Source organism: Alnus glutinosa, chromosome 13 (genome assembly GCF_958979055.1).
Source record: "Alnus glutinosa chromosome 13, dhAlnGlut1.1, whole genome shotgun sequence".
Classification (NCBI taxonomy): Eukaryota; Viridiplantae; Streptophyta; class Magnoliopsida; order Fagales; family Betulaceae; genus Alnus; species Alnus glutinosa.
This window is the reverse complement of record NC_084898.1, coordinates 24705435-24728900: the sequence shown is the minus strand read 5'-3', so window position 1 is coordinate 24728900 and position 23466 is coordinate 24705435. Positions and strand designations below refer to the sequence as shown.

Genomic DNA, 23466 nt, shown 5'->3' with positions numbered 1-23466 from the left:
GTAACAATTGCGTATCATAAATGCTGCAACTTTCAGACCTCAAAAATACCTGCAAGAGAACAAGCTCAATTCCCTGCCCCTTTTTTAACTGGTTCACAAGATACTGGAAAAGACCCCTCAATTCCATTGATGGGTACTTCTTACACCTATAAACAATGATAGTGAAAAGTCAAAAAGGTAACCATGGAAGGTTCTATGCAATCTCAAAAGTTAAAAGTGCATGTTTCACAAACAACTATCCACACAGAATAATGACGACAACGATTAGAATGTATGAATCTACATGAAAAAGAAAGAAAATAATATGGCATCTCTGTCACAAAGCCAATAAATACCCGAACTTTCCCAATGTCAGATGAACCAATAGAGGAAACTAATATCATTCACTGCATAAAGCATCCTTAATAATACATAAAATATTATGATTGAGTGACCATATACAGAAAAAGCTAGCACCCAGGTTAATAACTCTTCCAATATATGACCAGTAGAAAGCTTGGACTGCAAAATTGAAACAAGTATTGACATATAAAAAAATAGTACATTTACTAACATAGACAGCCAGTAGATTAAGAAAGTCTACAAAGAAAGCATAGTAGACTCTAACTGGATAAGTTACTTAAAGATATTAAATAAGAGTCCACCTAGGCGAGGTGGTCACTTAATAGTAAGTTGAAGTCGGTTTCTAATTTCCCTAAGAACCATTTTCAGCTAATGTGAATGGAGGTGCAAACTATGGTAAAGCAAAGAAACAAGAAATGGACAATGCATCGTTAAATCATTCGGTCACTGATAGCAGTGAGTAGCATGCCCCACAAGAGGCAGTGATGAACTCTAGAACCTGAGCATTTCGTTCTTATCTAGCCAACTGTCGGAGAGAAGCTTTTAACAATAACCACTTCATTAGAAGAAAGGACATTACCAAGGAAATTTATTTATCACACTAATGGGTGATGGCCCATTTTCTGTTCATCAAAATAAGTAGTGTGGACTCTTAACAGAGACAGCATAAGAATGCTACACCCTCACAACTCCAGTCTTATTTAGCCAACTGCCAGAAACAAGGGCCTCGTTTGACAACACTTTTGGAGAAGCTTTTTGCTTTTTAGCAAAAAGAGTAGAAATATTAACAAATAACTCCAAACACAAAATACTCATAAAACACTCAAAACTACTTTCACATTTATGTCGCATTAAAAAACTTTTTTAACCAGAAAGCAAAAAGCACCCTCTAGAAAGTTTTATCAAACAAACCCAAGCTTTTTACAGAATAACAATTGCTTAACAAGGAAATTACAAAGGAAATCTAAGAAATAAAATATAACGGAGACGACCACTTTCTACTGCTCTATGACTATAAACTTCCATTTCTTTCTCAAAGTTGCACTCAACAAAGCAAACTTGGGCATGATGGCCCTTTGTGCAAAAAGAAGGAACACAATGGAAAAATTTAAAAGATTATGAGATCTATTGCTCCATCACACCCACCACCTTTGTAGTTCTCCACCCATTTTTTCAGTTTGGATTTATTTTCATTAATTCCTACGGGTCTGGTTTTACAGCTAACTGAAACAGAATGTGTTTGTGTGTGTGTATCAGAAAAAATTCCACAATCTTCAAGTCGTTTATTCTTTCAAAGTATAATGGCATATCTTTAGCTACTACTAGCAACCAGTGGCCTACTATCATTTCTCAAGTTTATCAAAGAAAGAGACTATCTTCTTGTCTGTTTTAATTGCTTACTTTAAATGAATAATGTCTGTCAAGTACAAAAAAAAAAAAAAAAAAAAAAACACACACACACACACAATGAGATCTATAAAATTTACATCTAATATTTTTCTTACAACCTATTCAACCATTTTAGTCTCAAATTTAACAACACAAGTGTATATAGTACTTCAACGCTTCTTTTTTTATAAGTAAAACTACTTCAACACTTCTAAGCATATTCCACAAGTAAATGGACACTACACCATCTAAATTAGGAATAAAAAATTTGAACTAAACAACAACTTCAGCAACTTTCAATCTAGTAATTCCTTTCTTGAAATCATAAGTGGCATATTAAAAAGCCAAAGGAATCCACTGCCACGAGAGTATAACTCTCCAATGTTATAAGTACCTAGCACAAGATATCTCAATACATCCAATTTAAGAATTTTACTTATATTAGACCCTAGAACCTATAAAATACTTTGCTAAAAGCAAGTATCAGTGCATTCATATATATAAAAAAAAAAAAGAAGGAAACACCATTCCTTGAGGTTAAGAATAGTGGCTAGGCAATCACAATGGTGCAGGATTAGAGTTCACGAAATGTTGGCCTGCCCATAAGATTCATTGTGTATCGAAAAAGTACATAACTTGTCTGAAAAGAGATGAACCAAAACTACACAGGTTTTTGCTTCTTTCAACATAATCGTGTTTCTTGTATCAATGACCAAACAGAAAAAACTTTTTTACATTTTAGGACTCATATTCAACAAGAACATTAAAGAACAAAAAAGTATAACTGACAAGTTCTGTCCATTCATGAAATTAGCCAAACCTTTCTCCCGGTAGTTCCAGTACACATTATACATTTAGTTAATACAAAAACAACTGGACAAAAGATAAAATATACTATACAGGATGATGAAATGAAGAATCTACAGAAAAGATTCCAGATGAGGGGGACTTAGTTATTATGGGACAAAAGTTCCTCACAGAGAGATTCAGTTCCTAAAGAATATTAATTGCTAACTCGATCCGCAAGAAAGACAAAAGCAAAGTGATAAGGCTTTCTTTGTTGAACTATATCCTTCTCCTTGTAAGGGACTATCTATCTCTTGTAAGCACATTAAAGTGGTCCGAAATATGAATCAGCCTTTGCATTGCAAGTACTGTGCTTGTGTGGATCTACATGGAACACAGAGAGAGGAAAAAAAAAAGGAGACAAATACAAAAGGAAAATAGGTAGGTTCCGAGTATAAACCTAAAAGCATTATGGATGAAATGGCATATTCCGGCATGTTCTAGATTTTTTTGATAAGTAATGAAAAGGTTTATAAAAAAAACGTAAAGCGCCCCTAAGTACACAGAAACTCTCACAAGCCCAAAACCCAAAAAACAGCAAGAACACCCACAAGACATTGAGGCATGTTCTATATTTTTAAAGGCTGAGACAATGCAAAAGCAATGGAGATGCTTCAGCACAAAGTTATGACCAATATAAACAATTATGTAACACCCCGGTTCCATATTGAGAAGATGAGAAGCCCACATAGAATGGTTGGTTTATAAAGAGACATGCATGGCTGCTAAGTCTCACATTGCTTACTTACTAGGTAAAACTGTGCTTTATAAGTGATTCTAGTGAAGCTCCAAATTGACTAGTCATTTTGAAGTGATAGCGCATATGTGGCTAGACATTTTCTTTGTGTCATGACAAATGGTATCAAAACCACCTACTAATGCAATGCAGTACTGCCAGCACCGTATGACATGGTTCTGACGAGAACGTCAAGAGTTTGAGGGGGCGAATTTGTAACACCTCAATCCTATATTGGGAAGATGAGAAACTTACATAGAGTGAGTGGTTTATAAAGAGATACTAATGGGTACTAAGTCTCACATTGCTTGCTTACTAGGTAAAACTGAACTTTATAAATAATTCTAGGAAAGTTACAAATTGTCTAGTCCTTTTGAGATGACAACGCAAAAAATATAGCTAGCGTTTTTCTCTGGGTCGTTACAATTTATTCATTATTTAAATACTCATCATCGAAAACTACCACTCCAATTACAGAATCATATTAGGACCATGAGCATTCAAGAAATAACGTAAAACAGACACAATAATCTAGTAAAGAAAACTAAGAAAGACAAGATAACAAAAAATTCCTATCCGACCCGAGCTATGGAAAATTAAACAATTAAGAAACATGATCATGATGTGACAACATAACTACAGAAATGAAGATTTAATTTCTCTTATCAATGAAAACTTGAAATGTTTTTTATTCACGAAATTCCTCAAGCCACTGATATCTCAAATCATTGAATACAACCGATCTGTAAAACAATTATCAATGAGAAGCAACTAATGTCATTTCAACACTGATTTATAATATATCAAACTTAATATATAAAAAGGGTGGATACTTATTCAGGATGAGCTTTTAAAAAGATACAGGTTATGCTACTTTCTTCAAATCTATTTCTTGCATTCTTGCATGTTCACTAAAAAATTAAAGAAAGAAGCGACTTTAAATATACTGGAATGTTCCAGCATGACGATGTAGGAGTAAGACTCAGGAGAGAATAAGGATGACAATAACCATGATAACAACCATCCCAAAACCATGCTTTACTTAAACCAATCAAAATTACTTATCAATTCAGTGTTTTTCCAAGGTAACCAAAGCGAGGTGAAACTCCATCAAAATTTAGTGCAACAAATTTAAGTACTGCTGAAAAGACAGAAAGCAGCAATAATGCTAGCTTGGTAGTCACCATCCAGTCACCACCCGTTACTAGCTCCAAACTCCACACATTGAGAAAATTGCCAGGAATCTGATTTCCCATTATAGTCCCCATCCTCCTAAATTCAGAACACTTCAAATAAACCCAGCATTAAATAACTTACCCTCCTACAAGAGCAGCATACGCGAAAGATAAGGCAACCCACCTAGATTTATTTGAAGCACCATAAAAGAAATCATCTTTTCAGAAAGATTTGATGTTTCTATGCACAGTTATTGCAAGTATAAATCCAATGAAAGAAAAACTAATACTTCCAATGTGTAACAAATCTTGAATTGTAACAGTCCAATAAGTGTGGATGGTGGTTCGGAATACCCCTTAACATCACATCAATAGCACAATAAAAGTCCACGTCTGCAACAAGGGTCCTTTATAACCGATTAACATATGGTGAATATAGTTGATATATATAATGAGCCCTCTCCCAAGAGTGTTAAAGCCTCCAATTTGTACCTCAAAACTACTTTTCTAGCCCCTTGGTGGCCCTTAAAAGTGCAAGCCTCAACAGCCTCTCAAAAATATTCATGATTAGGACATCATTTAAAAATACAGACAGAACATTATTTAAACAAAACAAAACAAAACAATAAAAAAAAACAAAGCAAAACAAAACAAAAATCCAAAAAAATTGTCAACAAACCATACAATACAAATTGAGATTTGAACCAAGCTGCTCCTTTGTTAGCCACAAAATTAATATCAGTCATTTTTCTGAGTGTGACTATTTACAGATCATGAATTCCTACCCCCTTTCCCCCAAAGAAAAGGGGGGAAAAGGAAAGAAAATTTCTTCAACTCTGACCAAAAGAAAAAAGATCATGGTCAATGTACAACAGCCTCAAAATCCTTGAGAGCTTTGACAGATGAAGCTCTATAAGAACAATGCAGCCTGCAGACTTCCGATTGGTGCCTCCATGGACATTGAGATTTACTTCAGTAGATCAGTTGCACTTTCTAGAATCTATATCTTCACATATTAAGAAGTAATTTTGTAGGTCTCTTTCTATCAAAAGGCAGAAGTATGCAGAATGAAAGGACTACGCAATCATGAAGAACCGATGACATCCTGAACTATAAGATAGAACCCCCTTGAGAAACAGCTAATGAAGCTACAATCAAATCAAAGTGTTCAGGTGATGGTGCCTCCTCTTATACAGGGTTCACTTTTATGTCCCAGCATGTTTGACTCATATATGGAAAAATAATATGGAGAACAGCTGGTCAAACCAAATCGCTACTTGTCTGGAATCTTCCAACAACATCATGAGAGGAAGCAAGCAATCACTAACAGGAAGGAGCACAAGACGGAAGAGAATTTTGACAAAAATCAGCGATACAGATAACCAAATGCGTCTTATCTTCAGACTCCACCTAGAACCATGTTCTTCATAAGGCTATCGTTGTTTCAGTCACAAAAAAGTGCTTAGTACTTTGAGAAATTCAACTCCATCTACTCTTTCAACCAACAATTTCACACTTCCGCAAAATCGTTAAAATTACTATGTATACACCCCAGAAAACCTTTCAAGTATGAACACAAACAGACAGAGCAACTTCTTTGCTTCATATAATGACAAGCTAGCAATCATTGTGAATGACACCAACCTTCTAATGTTGTACAAGAAGGATCAAGAGCTACAACCCCCGCAAGTAACTTACTTTTGATTCCAATGAAATATTCTATCCCACCCGGTGGTGCTGATGCATCTTTAAATCTCATTTGAGCAATCCAACAAGTGCCTTTCTCACTTTGCAATCTCCAGTATACAAAAACTGAAAAGCTAAACTTACGAAAAACCAATTGAAGTTCGCACTGTAATCCTGATCAACCTTGTCCTCCATTATGCATCTCTTTTTCACATTCCGACTATCTGTCATCAAACCTCTGTTACCATATCTCATACAGTTCCCAGAGTATGCCTGCCCATTCACAAGTAAGGGCCACAGAATATTTTTGCAATGTCACAATATCCCAGCTCCAGTCATCCTGCTTTTGTGAGGTTAGTCTGCAACCCGGAAACTTAAGTAAAGCATCCCCAGGATATGTCTTGGAATCTATAGTATGGTTAAATGTTCAATTACAATACAAGTCATATCAATACTCACAAAAATAAATGACCAAAAATACTTGAAAATCAGTACAATGTGGAAAAGGAGGGAAAAAAAAAAAGAAAGAAAAGAAAAGAATAAAAAACAACACATACACACACAACCCAGACATTCTCAGATGGGTTGGCTTTGTGGAAAACAGAAGAAATTAAAATTTTAGACCGAGACATCTTAACCGCATATGAAGTACTAAAACTTAGCATCAATACAACATTAGACAGAAAACAAATAAGAATGGCAGAAATTAAAAATAAAAAATATTTATTATGGTTGGGAAAAGAGAAAGATTGATACATACAGGTGACCCCAAAATGAAGCCAACGACTGAAGCCAATCTGACAAATTTAGGCCATCCTCTTTTAGCTTATCACGCCCACCTTGTGCCAAACGCTCAATAACAACATATTCCAAAACATCATACTCGAGCTGTGCAGAAAAGTAAGCATTTAACCAGGATCAACACAAAATACTGGGAAAAGTAGTGCTCTTTTTCTTGTAAGTTAATATTTAATGATGATAAAAATAAATAAATAATAAATAATAATAATACTTTAAAAAAAAAAAAAAGGATACTTGTGCACAGGCAGTGTACTAAAGGGTCCTAAATAGTAAGAGAAAAGGTGTGTTTGTTTGGGGGGGGGGGGGGGGGGGGACTTTCTAATGGGAAAAGAAAAAAGGTGGAAGTTCAAAAAATCTATTTCAAGTACAATAAAGACCATACTCGAGAAATTGTAAGATAAGAAACTTCATAGTAGAGAATTATAGTGACTATGCTTAAACGAAATCATAGCAGCAAAACAAATACCAGGGAAATGACAATTATAATATAAATGCTTTGGTAATTAATTCTAATGAGTAGGCAAGTTCAAATGTGCAGCCAGATTCATCTTTAAGTAGAAAGTGTATACCAGAGAATGGTAAATCACATTGACAAGAGAATTACTAGTATCAAAGGAGCACTGCTTCCCTATATACCAAAAGTCTATCAACAGGCACATGAAAACATAGACGTTCTCTTTATTTTACACCATGATGGTTATGCCTATACACCTACAATGTCAAGGAGATCAAAGCTGTTTAATGCAGCAATGTAAAATAATAAGCTTAGTAACACAGCCTATAAATCTCAGTCAGTCAAGAGAGGGTTAGGAACAGGTGTAACCTGGCAGGATTCCAAAAAAAATTAGTGGTGAAGTATGCCTTGGATGAAGGCTGAAACTTGCAGGTCTAATTTAAAATCACTTTCTTCTTTATTGCGAAGTGGCAAGAGACTTAAGGAGTGTGATCTTTACCCTCTTCGGAGTCCAATGGGTTATGCCCAAAAGGGTGATAGAGCTGAAATTGTTGGCAAGGCCAGGTGGGTAGTCATTCAGTTCTAGCTATGTGGAGGATAGCTCCGTTGTGCTTAATGTGGACCATATGAAGGGAGCGGGATGCAAGATGTTTTGAAGATTGTAAAAAGTCGAAGGAAGAGCACAAGAACATTTTGGTCAAATCGCTCTTTAATTGGACAAGGGCATATAATATTTCTTGAAAAGCTCCATTAACTACGGCGATGCAAGCGCGCCCTCTCGGCATAGGAAAGGGAAGGCTCACATGATTTAGTATTGAGTGCCTCATGTGGGTCTTAGGTTTTAGGTTCTAGCGGGCTTGTGAGTTTCTTTTTTTTGGGCTAGTTTGGTTGTTCTTGTGTATACTACCTATGTACTTATGGGCGCCTTACGCTTTTTTTAATAAATTTTTATTACTTATCAAAAAATATATATATATATATTTTCTTCTTCTTTTTTAATTTTTCTGCATTTGTGGCTTTATATACACCCACTGCGCTTTTCAATGAAATGAATTACTAATCAGAAAAATAAATAAATAAATAATAATATCAGCAGGTAAGCACTAACAACAAGAAGCTATGGGGTTTGAAATTTATTTTTTTTTACAAGTAAATCAATCTCATTAAAAAGCACAAAGGATCGCAACCCAAATACACAAGAAATATACAAGAGAAACCCTCAATTAGGGAGAAGAACACATCCAGAAATTTTATAAAATTAGAAAAGCGAAAATAGTTGCAAGCCGCCATCCAAACATAAAGAGATTTGAACATAATAGCTTTTAACTGTAACTCATTTTCTCACAATCTTCGAACTTTCCAGCATTCTGCTCTCCAAATGCACCTCATTAAGCATAGAGGAGCCACCCTCCAAGCTTCTAAATTGCAGCGGCTTCCAAACTAACTTCTCCAACCAGCCAACAACTCCATCACCCTTTGAGGCACGACCCACTCTAATCCAAAAAGACGGAAGATCGAAACCCACAAATCTCTAGCCACTTCGTAGTGAAGAAGAAGATAATTCATGGTCTCCTCGCTCTTCTTGGACATGCCGCACCAATCCATCACTATAACATGCCTTTTTCTCAGGTTATCTGAAGTTCAAATCTTCCCTAGCACCGCCATCCACACAAAGAATGACACTTTCGAATGAGCATTATTTCTCCAAATGCTCTTTCAAGGAGGAGGAGAGCTAGAGAGGAGGCAAAGCGCATGACAAAAGGATCTGACCTCGAACGCCAACCTTTTGGAAGGTATCCCACAGATTTTGTTCTCGCCACCACATCTCAACTTGAGAGAATACAAAGATTAAAGAACGAAGTGACCAGCACCACCTCCCAATCATGCACTAATCTGGTAAAAGTAATATTCCACTGAAGAGTATCGTTAGAAAACTGCACATATTCTATCACCGAAGCTTCCTTTTTTTTTGATAAGTAAGAAGAACTTTATAAGAAAAAGTGTAAGGCGCCCCTAAGTACACAGGATGTATACACAGGAGCAACCAAAACTAACCCAAAAAAACCCACAACACCAAGGCCCCAGAACACAAAAGAACCAAACAAGCTACAAAAGAACCCAACTAAGAACAATAATACCCACTACCCATCAAGGCACAACAGACCTACAACATATGTGACTTGCCTTTCCTACGCCTAGAGGGGTAATTCGCATCACCATAGTTAATGGAACTATGCAAATTTAGAAGCTCCCTTTTCCCTTTAGACTTCTGGCGCGCAAAAAACTGGAACTCCTCCTCCATGGCATCCCGAATAGCCAAAGCCTCCTCCCCAAAATCCCCATCCATCGCCCAATCTAATGGCAAACCATCCCAATAATCATCTTCATCCTCCTCCCACACCACAATCTCCCCGTTATGATCAAAGCCAACTGGCCAATTCCGAGTCTGGGAGAAACCATTCAAGCAACCACTCGAAGGGGAAGAAGGACCTACCACCCCGCCATTGTTGACCTCCTGAAGCGCCACGGGAGGGACTGAAATCGGGGGCAGGTTGAGAAACCCCTTCCTAAAGGCCCTGATTCACTGGCGTCATTGCCTTCTTCATTGCAGGAGGTTTTGCCGCCTTCTCAGCTGGCGGCTCTGCACCTGAAACCCTCTTATCAACGAAGCCAACTGACATCTTCACAGCTTGCAAAGAGTTAGAAAGTAGCCCATCATTCCACTCCACAAAATGTCTTTCCCTCAATTTTTTCGCCCTCCTGTAGTAACACTAAAAAGGCTTAGAAGCCACCACAGGGAGGGGAGAACGCAGCTTCTCTCCTAAAATAGCTGCACCAGCGAGAGACGGAGTGGCAAAAAGGGGATTATGAAACTGAAGCTTCCCTAAAGGAGTGAACTTAAAAGAAGCAGAACCCGCGGAAAACCCATATCCGGCGCCGGAGAAGGGGGGAAACCGAACAGATTAGAGGCTGGATTCAAACTAGAAACCGCCGGAGGCACCTGGGACCTGCTCGACTCACCCCTGGAAAAAGACTCCGTTCCTAAAACTGTCCCTATAACCGTCGCCGACGAGGGCTCCGGCCTAGGGTAGATCCCAGCAACAGCCGAAGAAGCTGGACTCACACGGTCACACCCTCTTTATCTCCCAACGCTGAAACCTCCAAACCCCCAAGAAGAATCCGATTCAGAACCAACCCCGAGGACATCTCCGTTGTCGTCTCCAGCGAGGTTGGCGGCGGACAGGAAACTTTAGGTTTCTGCTTGATTCAGGTCACGGGAAAACCTAAAGGTTTTCGAAACAGCCCCGACCCGACAAACCGGATCAGAACTCTCCCCACGGCCCGGCCCAAAGCCAAATAAAAACTAGAACCCAACTTACGCCACGTCCGCAATCTCAGAGTTTCAAAATTCAAACGAGAGTCCTTACCCTGCGGACATACAATCTGGCCTTTGCCCAACATATCAAGCCAGTGAGCCTCCAATGAAAAGCAATCCACCGCCGATCTCGAAATATCCTCTGCATGCCGCACCGCCGGAAGAAGATTGAACTCGCAAGGTGTCGCCCACGAAGCCCTTAACCCGGACCGACCATCACCCACTATGGGCATCTTCTTCGCAACAGTGGTCGAATCCACCCTCACAACCTCCGCAAAAGAAGGCCCCATCCACTTTGGAGCCAGGCCCAGAGTCAGCCGATCTTCCTCCACAGCCTTCTTCTTCGATGTAGATGAGGAACCGAGCCTGCCACTCACCGAAACTGAGAAAAAATCGACAACCATTCTCAGCTCGACTGAGAATTTAAGCCATCCCCACCCTCCATGGCCCTCGAGGATAACAATGGATCCTTTCCGACCGCCCAACCCAAACGTTGTCGCCTCTAAATAGCGCCCAGCTTTATTCCCACCTCTCCGAGCAATTAGAACCTTCTCTGAATGACTTCACAAAGACTTGCTCTACCGGGAGACCCAACAACACTTCCAACGTTGACGCAAGCCATTCGGAGCTCTGAGCATTCAACAAGACCACACCCAGAAAATTTTTCCTCTTCTCCTCCACCCTCAACGTCGACGCCCCACCCAAAACCGAGAAGGTGAAAGCCTTCGACTCCACTAAGAAAATCTTATCCATCAACGACACCCCCGGGACTATGACGACCAAACCAAAAAAAACTACATCGCCGAACAAAGAACCTCCCAGACGAAACAGAAGGCCGAAATACAAAGCTAAAGGACCAGGCAGGAGGCTGAAAGAGATAGAGAATGTGAGAGGACGGATGAGTATTATAGATGTAACTTCAATAAGGGTACTTTCACCGAAGCCTCCTTATAGCGAGCAATACTAAATAACTCCGAAAAAGATGCCTTCAAGCGCCGATCCCCATACCACAAATCATGTCAAAACCTAATCCTTAAACTTTATAAGTAAGTGTAATACGCCCCTAAGTACACCAAGAGTATACACAGGAACAGCCAAAGCTAACCCATAAAAAGAAAAACCCAACCAAACCCATAAGGACCAACCCTAAAACCCGCATGCAGCACCCACAACACCCAGAACCACAAGAAACCCAAAGCCCAAAAAAGCCCCCCAACATAACATTCACCCAAATCTGCCCAAAAGCACCCAAACCCAACAGAAATATAGACCCAAAAATACAAAAACGCCCGAATTACATATGAAAAGCAAACCCAAAATACAAATTAAACCCCAAAAAGAAAAGAAAAAGAAAAAACTATAGTCGGTGGCGTGTGGTGGTGCTGTTGCCGGCGCGGCGCTAAACCAGCCTGAAAAACTGTCGGAAGTCGCGGAATCTGCTGGAAAAGCCGACGGAGGGGCGCGTGCTCGGCGAAGAGGTCCCCAACACCGTAGATCTAACTCCCAAACTTCAAAAAAAAAACCCCTCGGCCACGCGTGGCGTCCACCCGCGACAACGCCAATGACGGGGAAAGTCGATTCAAGACAGCGAAACCTCCGGTGATGCACGTGCACTAGTAGGAGGACCCAAACACAGTAGATCTACAACCCATGATGTAAAGAACCAAAACCCACGCACGACAGCGCAGCGGCCAACCACGGAAACAGCGTCGACGGAAGAGACCGGAACGAGCCGGAGAAGACCCAACCACCGAGAAGTACACCCAAGAAAAAGAAAAACCCTAAGAACCCAGAGAGGCAGAGGGAAAGAGAAGAAGACGAGAGGAAAGAAGAGAAGAGGAAGGGAGGAAAGAAGAGAAAAGGAAGGGAGGAGGGAAGAGGGGAAGAGAAAAGCTCTTCCTTCCTCCCCTGGAACAGCCACAAAAGGAGGAGAAAGTGGGGGGAAGCAAAGGATTTTGAAAAAAGGGTGGAGAGCTTCTCTCTCTGGAACCACAAATCTTTATTCTCAAAAACAATGGAACTCCTAAGCCTAATGGCTTTCTTTCCAACAAGCTTTTTAACTTTTTCCCACTCTCCCTCCCTCTCTCGTCCCCCTCTTTTCAAAAAACCTTTAGCCTTCTCTACTTCGTTTGTGAGGGAGGGATGGAGGGAGGATCCCTCCATCCCTCCTCCTCTGGTTCCTCTCCGGTTTAGGTTCTCTTAGCTTTTCTTCTTCGCTTGGGTCTTTTCGTTTTGGGGTTTTCTTTTGTTGGGGGTAGTTCTTAGTGGTTGGGTTTTCCGGCGCGCACGCGCCCCGCTCGTGACCTCTCCGGTCCTTGCCATTGTTGCCGTCTCTTTGGTTGCCTCCGCGTCGTTGTGGGTGGCTGTTTTTGTTCATGCGCTTCTTGGGTTGTAGATCTACGGATTTTGGGGCCTCCTCGCTGTCCACGTGCCTCTCCGGAGGACTCTCCGTCGTGGTCCGACTCTTCTCCGCCGTCGGCACTGCTGCGGGTGGCCGCCACGCGCCGTTCCGGCGCGCATGGTCATGAGTGTTTCTGATTTTTGGGTGCTAGATCTGCGGCGTATGTGACCTCTCCTCCACACACGCGCCTCTCCGATGGCTTCTCCGGCAATTTCCGCTTCTTCCGGTGGTCCTTCCGGCTGGTTTCGCGCCGCTCCCATTGCGCGTGTCTACACGCTCCGGTGGCGCACCAGTTCGCATGGCTCCACGCGCCACTGTTTTTTTTTTTCCTCCTGTAGCTCTAGCTTTTCTTTGTATTTCGGGTTTGCTTTGTATTTTGGGTTTGCTTTCCTGTATTTTGGGTATTTTTGTATGAGTTTTGAGGGTATTGTTTGGGGGTTTTATTGTATGATGGGGGCTTTGGGGGGTTAGTTTGTATCTTGGGTTTTATTTATTGTATATGGGGGGTTCTATTATATCTTGGGTGTTTCATGGGGGGCTTCTTTTGAATCTTGTGTTTTATTGTATTATGGGGGATTACTTTGTATCTTGGGTGTTGGATAGGGGGTTCTATTGTATCTTGGGTTTTATTTTATTTTGGGGGTTACTTTGTATTTTGGGTGTTTGTTGGGGGGTTTCTATTGTTTCTTGGGTTTCATGTGGGTTTTGGGTGTTGTGGGTACAGTTTCTTATGGGTTAGCTAAGTTGCTCTTGTGTATACTTCCTGTATACTTAGGAGCGCCTTACGCTTTTTTAATGAAATTTTCTTACTTATAAAAAAAAAAAAAAAAAAAATGGCTTTCTTTCAAAAACCTAATCTTAAACCCATCTCCCACCTCATATCTAACGAAATCCCCCCCCCCCCCCCCCCCCCCTCCTCCTCCTCCTCCTCCTCCTCCTCCTAATGTTTCCCACACCCCAACCTTGAAGAACCCAACAGCCTCATTGGAACACCATCCTTCTCAAATTCTATCATATTTAACTTCCACCACCGATCTCCACAAGGCCTCCCTTTCCATGGCAAAACACCATAGCCATTTTCCCAAGAGAACTCAGTTAAACTGAATTAGGTTTCTAACCCCCTAACCACAAGAGAAAATCAAAGAACCAATCTTAGACCAGCTTATTAAATGGAATTAAACTCCTCACAAACTCCACCCAACAAAAATTCCTGCTGAAATTTCTCAACTCGATTATCAACACCAACAGGGATGGAGAAAAGGGACAGATAATAGGTAGGCAAATTGGAAAGAGTGCTTTTAATCCGTACCAACCTACCACTCTTAATCAAATAAAGCATCTTCCAACAAACCAAACGAAGTTCCATCTTTTCAATAATATCATCCCATATTGATTTAGCGTTATACGAAGCACCCCAACATAAGACTCAAGTACTGCATAGGAAGAAAGAGCACCCCTCAACCAAACATATGAGCAAAACCGCCAACATCCACAGCCTCAACTTTCTTGGGAATAAGAAGTAGCAATGAGGCTCCTCTCAAACTTACCTCGAGCATGAAACTCATGAAAGACATTCATGATATCTTCTTTAAGAAAGAAATAGAAGGAAATAACAAGTCTGGATTTTTCTCCTTTAATAAGTGCTCAAACATACTTTAAATCTAAAACAAGAACTACACGTAGATCAGCCCTTTGGTACCTTCCCTTTTTAACTCCCAAATACGCTCATCAATTTTAGTTGCATCAAGAACCTAAAACCATGATAGATGGCTCTGATCAACATAATTCTGATCAGGTCATTGCGCTGACTAATTTGTTGTGCTAAAGAAATCAATTCAATAGTCAGAAAGTCATGCAAACCAAAAAAAAAAAATTAAATACAAAGGTGACGTAAGAGAAGGGGGGGCAGGGGGGAAGGTGAAGAAGAAGAATAGATATATACTCATCACTTAACAATTGGTATAGACCAACTTCTACCACATGAACAAATTTTTAAGAGTAAACATGAGAAATAAGACAAGAAAATGAAGAAAGGGAAATCCTGGCGTACAATGCCCAAAAAAAAAAACTGCACCTGTGTTAAATACTTGAATGCATCTACTACAGGGGTGATCATATCCCTGTATGCCTCAATCTGCACATCAAAGTTTTACACCATTAAGATGTCTTATGTTATAAAATTCAGAGCAGTAAAAAGTTAAAAAAGGATACTCCCAATTAAACAATACCTGGTGAACAATTGTACGGAGTACAGTCATTGGATTGGCATGAGCTAGTTTTGCAACCATCCGACCCAACTGCTTTAGATTTTCCTTTGCAAGTCTTTTCAAAATTCTTCGAGTGTCCAACTGTAAAGTAACATAGAAGAAGCAAATGACACTTGTAACTCACCAAGCTTTGCAAGGCACAAGATGAACTCAACCGAATAAAGTAGTTATACCTTGGCTGTTTGCCGTGCAGCCAAAACCATAGGAATCCGCTCATCGTCTTTTTCCCATTCACCATATAAACGATAACGCGCCTAAGAAGACGAGATTCATCAAGCAAAATTCTCTACCACACCGAAAACCTTCTCAAATGAAGAATCAAATAGCACTGAAATAAGGCCAACCTCATATGGAAGGAGACTCATAACTTCCCAGATCTCCTGGCCAACTGCTGGATTTGCAGGTATCAACTGTAAAGAAGGAAGTAAACATGTTCCTAAGGCTTCCTCTATCCTTGACCTAGCTTCCTTCAGGTGCAGACGAGGAAGTCGATTCCCACCAATAATGGATTCATGATTCAATGCTTCATCACCACTACCTACAAGCTCTAGTGCAGACAAGTAGTAGCCTCTTAATACTCTGCATACCTACTCATGAAAAACCAAGACCAGCCAATCATTATGAGCTCAAAAGTAAGAAAAAATATAAATAATACTATTATCAGAATATCAGAATGAAACAATGCACCTTCTGAAGCAATAAAGTATCAAGGTAAAGATAAGGTCCAGCACAAGCCAGCATCTGAAATAGCTCACTGGGAAGATCAACAAAAAACCCACGAACTGATGAATTTGCTGTATCCACAACATTGATGCTGGCTCCTGAGGAAGGCCCAAAGCTTTGCAAATTTGCTTGACGTACAGTGGCATAGGCGGAAGAGATCGATTTTTCGATAAGCCTGGATACATACATCACAAATTTATTAATGATGCAAATGTAGATGGACTCCATTGAAAGCTAATTATGGGCAGAGTAAAACTATTAATGCTAAATAATGCCTGGGTAATTAAATTGAATTTAAAATTGCACTTGAAAAAGTAACAAAGCAACCAACTTTGTGGAAACTTGCATTTTCTTTTTAGCACGCAAGTACAGGAACAAACAAGAACAGAAACAGGAGTGAACTTAAATTTAAACGAAAATGATTCAACAAAGTCTATATATTTTACCTAAACATGCTGTTACAGATTTGAATGTGTTCCACTGGATTGAGTGGTGAGAGACGATCAAATAGTATATGCGCGTGGTACCTGGCAAAAATAGCTCATCTTATAGATAACATTAAAACATAAATAAAGAGAAGTTTATTCATTTTAAAAATTAAAAAAAAAAAAAAAAGAATAAATAAAGAGAAGTTTGGTAAGTTTTACACACAAGAGGGGGGAAAAATGAAAGTTCGGTTCAAACATACTAAACCCAGAAGTGAAAAACAACAAGGATTTTACCACCTCATCTCAATGTGTGTTAGATACATTAAAAAATAAATAAATAAATAAATAAAAGAAAGAAAAGAGCATCAATTAACCACCTTTATATGAAAAATAAAGAAAAAAAAACGGCATCAATATGCTTATAACTTCTTAACCATGGCTACATAAATATGCTTATAACTTCTTAACCTTTTGGAATTGATATAGCCACCTCTAATGTTATTCATCACTCAAGGAATTACAAGAATGCACTTGTTAAAATATTAAAATTTTGAGATAAAGGAATCAAAGGTACAGTTGACAGAAGAATAAGTATACAAGCAATTTCCACAACTGTGGCAAACCAAGTACACCACTGGGAAAATGGATATGGTGTTACACTATGGAGAGGGAGGCTTTGTAGAGATCGGTGGTGAAAACTAAGTATTATAGTTAAAGGGGAGGTTGGTGTTATAAGGAGGTAGAGGGCCCTTAGGCGTGGAAGTGAGGAAATATATAAGGAGGGGGTGGGATTCTTTATATTGTTAGAAATTTTTTTAAAAAAATTAATGGAAAATTTTTACAAAATGCGTAAGGCACTCCTAAATTTGTTAGATATTTTTTTTTTTATAAGTAATTTCAAATTCAATAAAAAGCGCAGAGGGGCGCAACCCTAATACACGGGAAGTATACAAGAGAGCCCCTAAACGGGAGGAACAACTAATAAATTAAGAAAGTCTACATAAGTAGAAACACCTAGGTGGCAAAGATGGTGCGCTATCCAAAGATATAGCGTGTTAAGAAGACACTTCCTTAATACTTTTTTTTTTTTGATAAGTAAGAGAATTTTATTAGAAAAACGCAAAGCGCAATCAAGTATACAGGGGGTATATAAGAGAGACAATTAAGAAGAAGAAGAAAGCAATACAAGGAAATCGTTAAAACTAATCCCTAGAGGTGCTAGATACGCAGCCGTCCAGGAATACAAAGAATGAAGAAAAAAGGAAATGAGCTCCTCTATGGTTCTTTCTTTGTCCTCAAACTGTCTATCGTTGCGTTCCGTCCACAAGCACCACATAAGACAACAAGGAGCCATTTTCCACACGACCGCGCTTCGGGAACGTCCCCCCGGCCACCAACAGGCATATAAGTCTATCACCCGAGAAGGCATCACCCAAGACAGACCGAAACGACTGAGGATGACATACCAAAGAGCGCGTGCAACCTCGCAATGAAGAAGAAGATGATCCACAGTCTCCCCGGTCATTTTACACATGCAGCATCTATCAATCACAATGACCCGCTTCTTTCTGAGATTGTCCAAGGTGAGGATTTTCCCTAACGCTGCCGTCCAAGCGAAGAAGGCCACTTTCAATGGGGCCTTGGTCCGCCAAATACTTTTCCAGGGGAATAAAATAGCTTCTTTGCAAGCAAGAGCCTTATAGAATGATCTAACATCAAAAGACCCTTTGCGAGAGAGGGACCACCATAGCCGGTCCCCCCCATCTTGAGCAACCTTGGATGAATACAGTAAGGAGAAAAAGGAAGCCATGACGTCCACCTCCCAATCGTGTACATCACGGAAAAATCTGACATCCCACTGATACTACCATTACAGTCTCGACATCTTCAAAAAGCCTCGCATTCCGCTCCCGCCAAATGCTCCACAAAACACAATGAGGAACTAAACGCCAAACATTTTTAGCTAGGCCATGCCCTCGAAAAGCACCCCAAGTAGTCAACAAATCCAGCACCGATTGTGGCATGACCCATTCAATTCCAAATAAAAAAAACATAAAACTCCAAAGCTCACGGGCGGTGTTGCAATGAAGTAACAGATGATCAATAGACTCCCCCTTCTTTTTACACATACAACACCACTCAATAACCACAATATTTCTCTTTCGCAGATTGTCATGAGTCAAAATTTTACCTAAAGCTGCAGACCATACAAAGAACGCCACCCTTGTCGGAGCCTTAGCACACCATATATTCTTCCACGGGAATGATGGACCTTCTTTCCTACTAAGTGCTTCATAATATGACCTTACTTCAAAATAGCTCCTTGTAGATAGGTTCCAAACTAACTTGTCACCCTCTCCTTGTCGAATCGGAGTGGAGTACAATCGCTCGAAGATAGAGAGCACCATCTCCATCTCCCAGTCCTGGAGTTGCCGCATAAAGAGAACATTCCAATGAATATTTCCATTATGAACAGCCAAATTATCTACCACCATTGCCGCTTTGTTCCTCACAAGACTATACAGAACTGGAAAACAATGCTTCAAAGATCTCTCCCCACACCACCGATCATGCCAGAAACTGATATGTGACCCATCCCCTACCACAAACCAAACATAATTGCAAAACTTCTCCCACTCTTTCCTGATATATTTCCAAACCCCTACTCCATAGGAACCCGACACCTCAATAGAGCACCACCCACCCTTTAGGCTCCCAAATTTGGCGTCAATCACCAAACGCCATAAAGCCTCTCTCTCCCTACCATATCTCCACAACCATTTACCCAAAAGAGCTTGGTTAAACTGGGTGAGGTTGTGAACTCCCAACCCACCTGAATGCAACGGAGTACAAATCTTGTTCCATTTCACTAAATGCAATTTGGCCTCATCCCCTATGCCACCCCATAGGAAATCCCTCTGGATTTTTTCAAGACGATTAGCCACCCTCAAAGGAATAGGGAACAGCGACAAGAGATACGTGGGGAGATTGGACAGCGTGCTCTTAATAAGAGTCAACCGCCCGCCCTTTGACAAATACATACGCTTCCAACCAGCCAGCTTCCTTTCCATTTTCTCAACCACCCCTTTCCAAGTATGAACGGACTTGTAAGAGGCACCCAAAGGCATACCCAAATAAGTCATAGGCAAAGACCCAACCCGACAACCCAAAAGCTGAGCCAACCCTTCAACATCCTCCACCTCACCAATAGGAACAATTTCTGATTTTCCTAAATTGATCCTTAATCCCGAAACTGCTTCAAAACAAAGAAAAATGCACCTCAGATGTCTAATTTGTTCTTCTTGCGCCCCACAAAAAATCAACGTATCATCAGCAAACAATAAATGATTCACTACTATTGCCTCTGACTCTCTATGTCCCACAGTAAAACCTGTCATCGAACCCTGCTCCAACGCAGCAGCCAGCATCCGGCTCAAAGCCTCCATAACCACCACAAATAATAAAGGCGACAGAGGATCACCTTGTCGTAACCCGGGAGAGCTAGTAAAGAAACCCGACGGAGTTCAATTGACAAGGATGGAGAATCTCACCGTAGAGATACAAAAACGAATCCAAGCTCTCCATTTCTCCCCAAAACCACAACGTTGTAATAAGTAAAGCAAGAAGTCCCAATTCACATGATCATAGGCCTTTTCCAAATCCAACTTACACAACAACCCAAAATCCCCTGAACGGATTTGACTATCCACACATTCATTAGCAATAAGCACTGAATCCAAGATTTGTCGACCACCAATGAACGCATTTTGGGTGTTTGAAATAATCTTACCCAAAACTGATTTCAACCTGTTCGCAAGGACTTTGGAAATAATCTTGTAAATTCCCCCAATAAGACTGATAGGCCGAAAGTCACTCACATCCACAGCATCATTCTTCTTTGGAATCAGAGAGACAAAAGTAGCATTGAAACTCTTTTCAAACTTGCCTCGAGAGTGAAAATCTGCAAAAACAGCCATAATGTTATGTTTGAAAATATCCCAACACTTCTGAAAAAAAGCCATAGTGAAGCCGTCGGGGCCCGATGCCTTATCTCCATTGAAATCTCTGATGACATCCCACACCTCCTTCTCCTCAAACCCTCTCTCTAGCCAGCTACTCTCATCGTCATCAATTGATAGAAAAGAAAGGCCCTCGACCCTTGGCCGCCAAGAACAATTCTCAACATACAAGTTTTTGTAAAATTGAACTATATGCTCCTGAATCTCCCTTGGATTTTTGGAGATTTCACCATCTACGCTTATTTTTTTTTTGATAAGTAAAATGTATTGAAAAGGCGCAAAGGGGCGCAACCCAAAGTACACAGGATGTATACAAGGAACCCCTAAAGTAAGGAGGAAAGAGAACAACTATCTAAGAATTCAAAATAGGAACATTCATGCATAGTCTTAATTCTATCCCTCCACATAAACCACATTTGAAACATCTTTCTCTTCAGATTTGACAAAACAGTCTCACAATCTTCAAAGCAGCGAGCATTCCGTTCCCTCCAAATGCACCACATCAAACACAACGGAGCCATGCGCCAAATCTGTAACGAGGTCCGATTACCCTTCTGGCCCCTCCATTCACCATCTACGCTTATAGAGTCCACTTGATTAAATTTGCGAAACGAGTTGGCCATCCTGTGAAAAAAATTTGTGTTCTTGTCCCCCTCCTTCAACCACAAAGCTCTAGATTTTTGTCTCCATATTATTTCCTCAAAAAGAAGAGTTTTCTCCAGCTCTCTAGACATATCTATCTTTCGAACCTTCTCTTCCTCCTCTAGGCCACGGCCTTCATCAACTGAATCCAGCTCACAAATGCCCTCCAAAAATTCTTTCTTCTTCTTCCCTACATCACCAAACACTTCAGCATTCCATTTCTTCAAATCTGCCTTCAATGCCTCCAGTTTAAACGCCAAAATGTGACTTGGAGAACCCGAACACTCATAAGACGACCACCACTTTTTGATTTGCTCAACAAAACCCTCATATTTCAGCCACATGTTCTCAAATTTAAAATACCTTTTTCCTTCTCTTGGTGCCCCACAATCCAAACACAAAGGGAAGTGATCGGACAGAAGTCTTGGAAGCCTCCTTTGAGCTACTTCAAGATAGTGTTCCTCCCACTCCACAGAAATTAAGAATCTATCAATTCTAGACCATGTGTGGTTATTTGACCATGTAAACTGGCCATCTTGAAGAGGTAGATCCACCAAGTTCTGCATGAAAATGAAGTCTGAAAATTCTTCCATAGCAACTGAGAAACTGGCATTGCCCGACCTCTCACTCGGAAAGCGAACAACATTAAAATCTCCCCCAACACACCACGGCAACTCCCAACAACTCATCAACCCAGCTAACTCAACCCATAAATCCCTCCTATCCCTGTCATCATTTGGGCCATAAACCCCCCCAAAAGCCCAAGAAACATTATCACCAATGTTGCGGAAAGAACAAGCAACCGTATGTCTACCTATACATTCCTCCAATTTCTCCACCACTCTCCTATCCCACATAAGTAAGATCCCACCCGACGCTCCATTGGCTCCCAAATAACACCAATCAACCTGATTACAACCCCATAAACTCCGCACCACCTCCCTTGAGATTATTGCCATCTTAGTCTCCACCAAACAAACAATATCCGCCCTCCATTCTCTTAGAAGCCCTCTAATTTCTAGTCTTTTTTTTATCTCATTAAGCCCTCTAACATTCCACGAAAGTAATTTAGGCATCATAACTGCAAAAAGAACCCCTACCTTTAGTGCGACCTCTAGCCGATAGAACCCCTTTCTTCTCATAATTCAAGGACCAAGCCAACCTGTTTAGTTCTCTCTTCCCTTTTGCCCCTTGGTTCGACGGACACAAAGTCTTAGGACTGGCCGAGGATCTTCCTCCAGCAGCTTCTATCTCCTCAAACATAGCTAACATTCTGTCCTCAAATCCTTCGCAAGATAATCCGATAGCTTGATAACATGTCATAACTTTTTCCACCACCGATCTAGGTGATATCCTGTGCTTTTCTCCCCCTTTTGCTGCCAAAGGTGTGATTTCCAGCGGTGCACCACTCTCCCCCTCCTCGTTAGAATTTTTTTCTTCTAGTTCTAACAGGAGATCGCTTCTAAAATCCTGTGCACCACTGTCCAATAGAGCTTTTCCCTCATCAGTTACACCTGAATCTTCCCAAAGGCAGCTCTCCACTTGGTTTCCCACTAAAACAGGTTCACATATTACCATCTGCAAATTGTTAATGTCCATCATCTTTGTCACTGAGCTTGTACCCACAGCAGGAGCATCCATCTCATTACAAGTACAGTCTGTAACCAGGAGCTCCGGCAAGACTCCCGAAACCTGCTCCCCTACTTCAGTATTTTTGTTACCCTTCAAAAAGCCACCGTCCACCTGAAGAGCCACTGCTGCATCTTCTCCTTCTTCACCACACATCACGACCTCAGGCAAATTCAGCCGAAGAGAATTTTCTGGTTTCTCAGACCTCACGCTCTGACCCACAACAGGGACCTGTCCCTGTTTTCTTGTCCAAACAGCCTTAGAAATTCCAGACTTCCGACGTTGAAAAACACAGCTGGAATGATCTGAACCAGACCCAAGAACAGAGACGCCGGAATCCTTGTCTTTACGCACCTGATGTGCTGCGGACGTTGAAGCTCCAGCATGCAGAGAAAACAAAGGGGTCGGAATGGGTCTTAGGCATGATCCAGCTTTAGCTTTAACAATAAACTTGGGCTTTTTGATGGGAAAACCCAGTGGGGCTTTACCTTTAGAAGCATGGGCCACTTCAGAGGAATATAATACCGTAGAGGTACTCACTGATTTTTTGGA

The 23466-nt window shown here is 40.6% G+C and overlaps 1 protein-coding gene across 1 annotated transcript in view; it reads right to left on the bottom strand.

Moving 5' to 3' along the window:
- Window positions 1-23466, bottom strand: part of LOC133854652 (THO complex subunit 2) — a 77779-nt gene that overhangs the window by 13114 nt on the left and 41199 nt on the right. The window contains exons 13-20 of the mRNA XM_062290899.1: window positions 16643-16723; window positions 16161-16371; window positions 15818-16060; window positions 15647-15727; window positions 15435-15554; window positions 15281-15340; window positions 6935-7062; window positions 50-146 (exon numbers count right to left, since the gene is read on the bottom strand). Coding sequence (XP_062146883.1) covers window positions 50-146; window positions 6935-7062; window positions 15281-15340; window positions 15435-15554; window positions 15647-15727; window positions 15818-16060; window positions 16161-16371; window positions 16643-16723 — 1021 coding nt within the window. The remainder of the gene's footprint in view (window positions 1-49; window positions 147-6934; window positions 7063-15280; window positions 15341-15434; window positions 15555-15646; window positions 15728-15817; window positions 16061-16160; window positions 16372-16642; window positions 16724-23466) is intronic.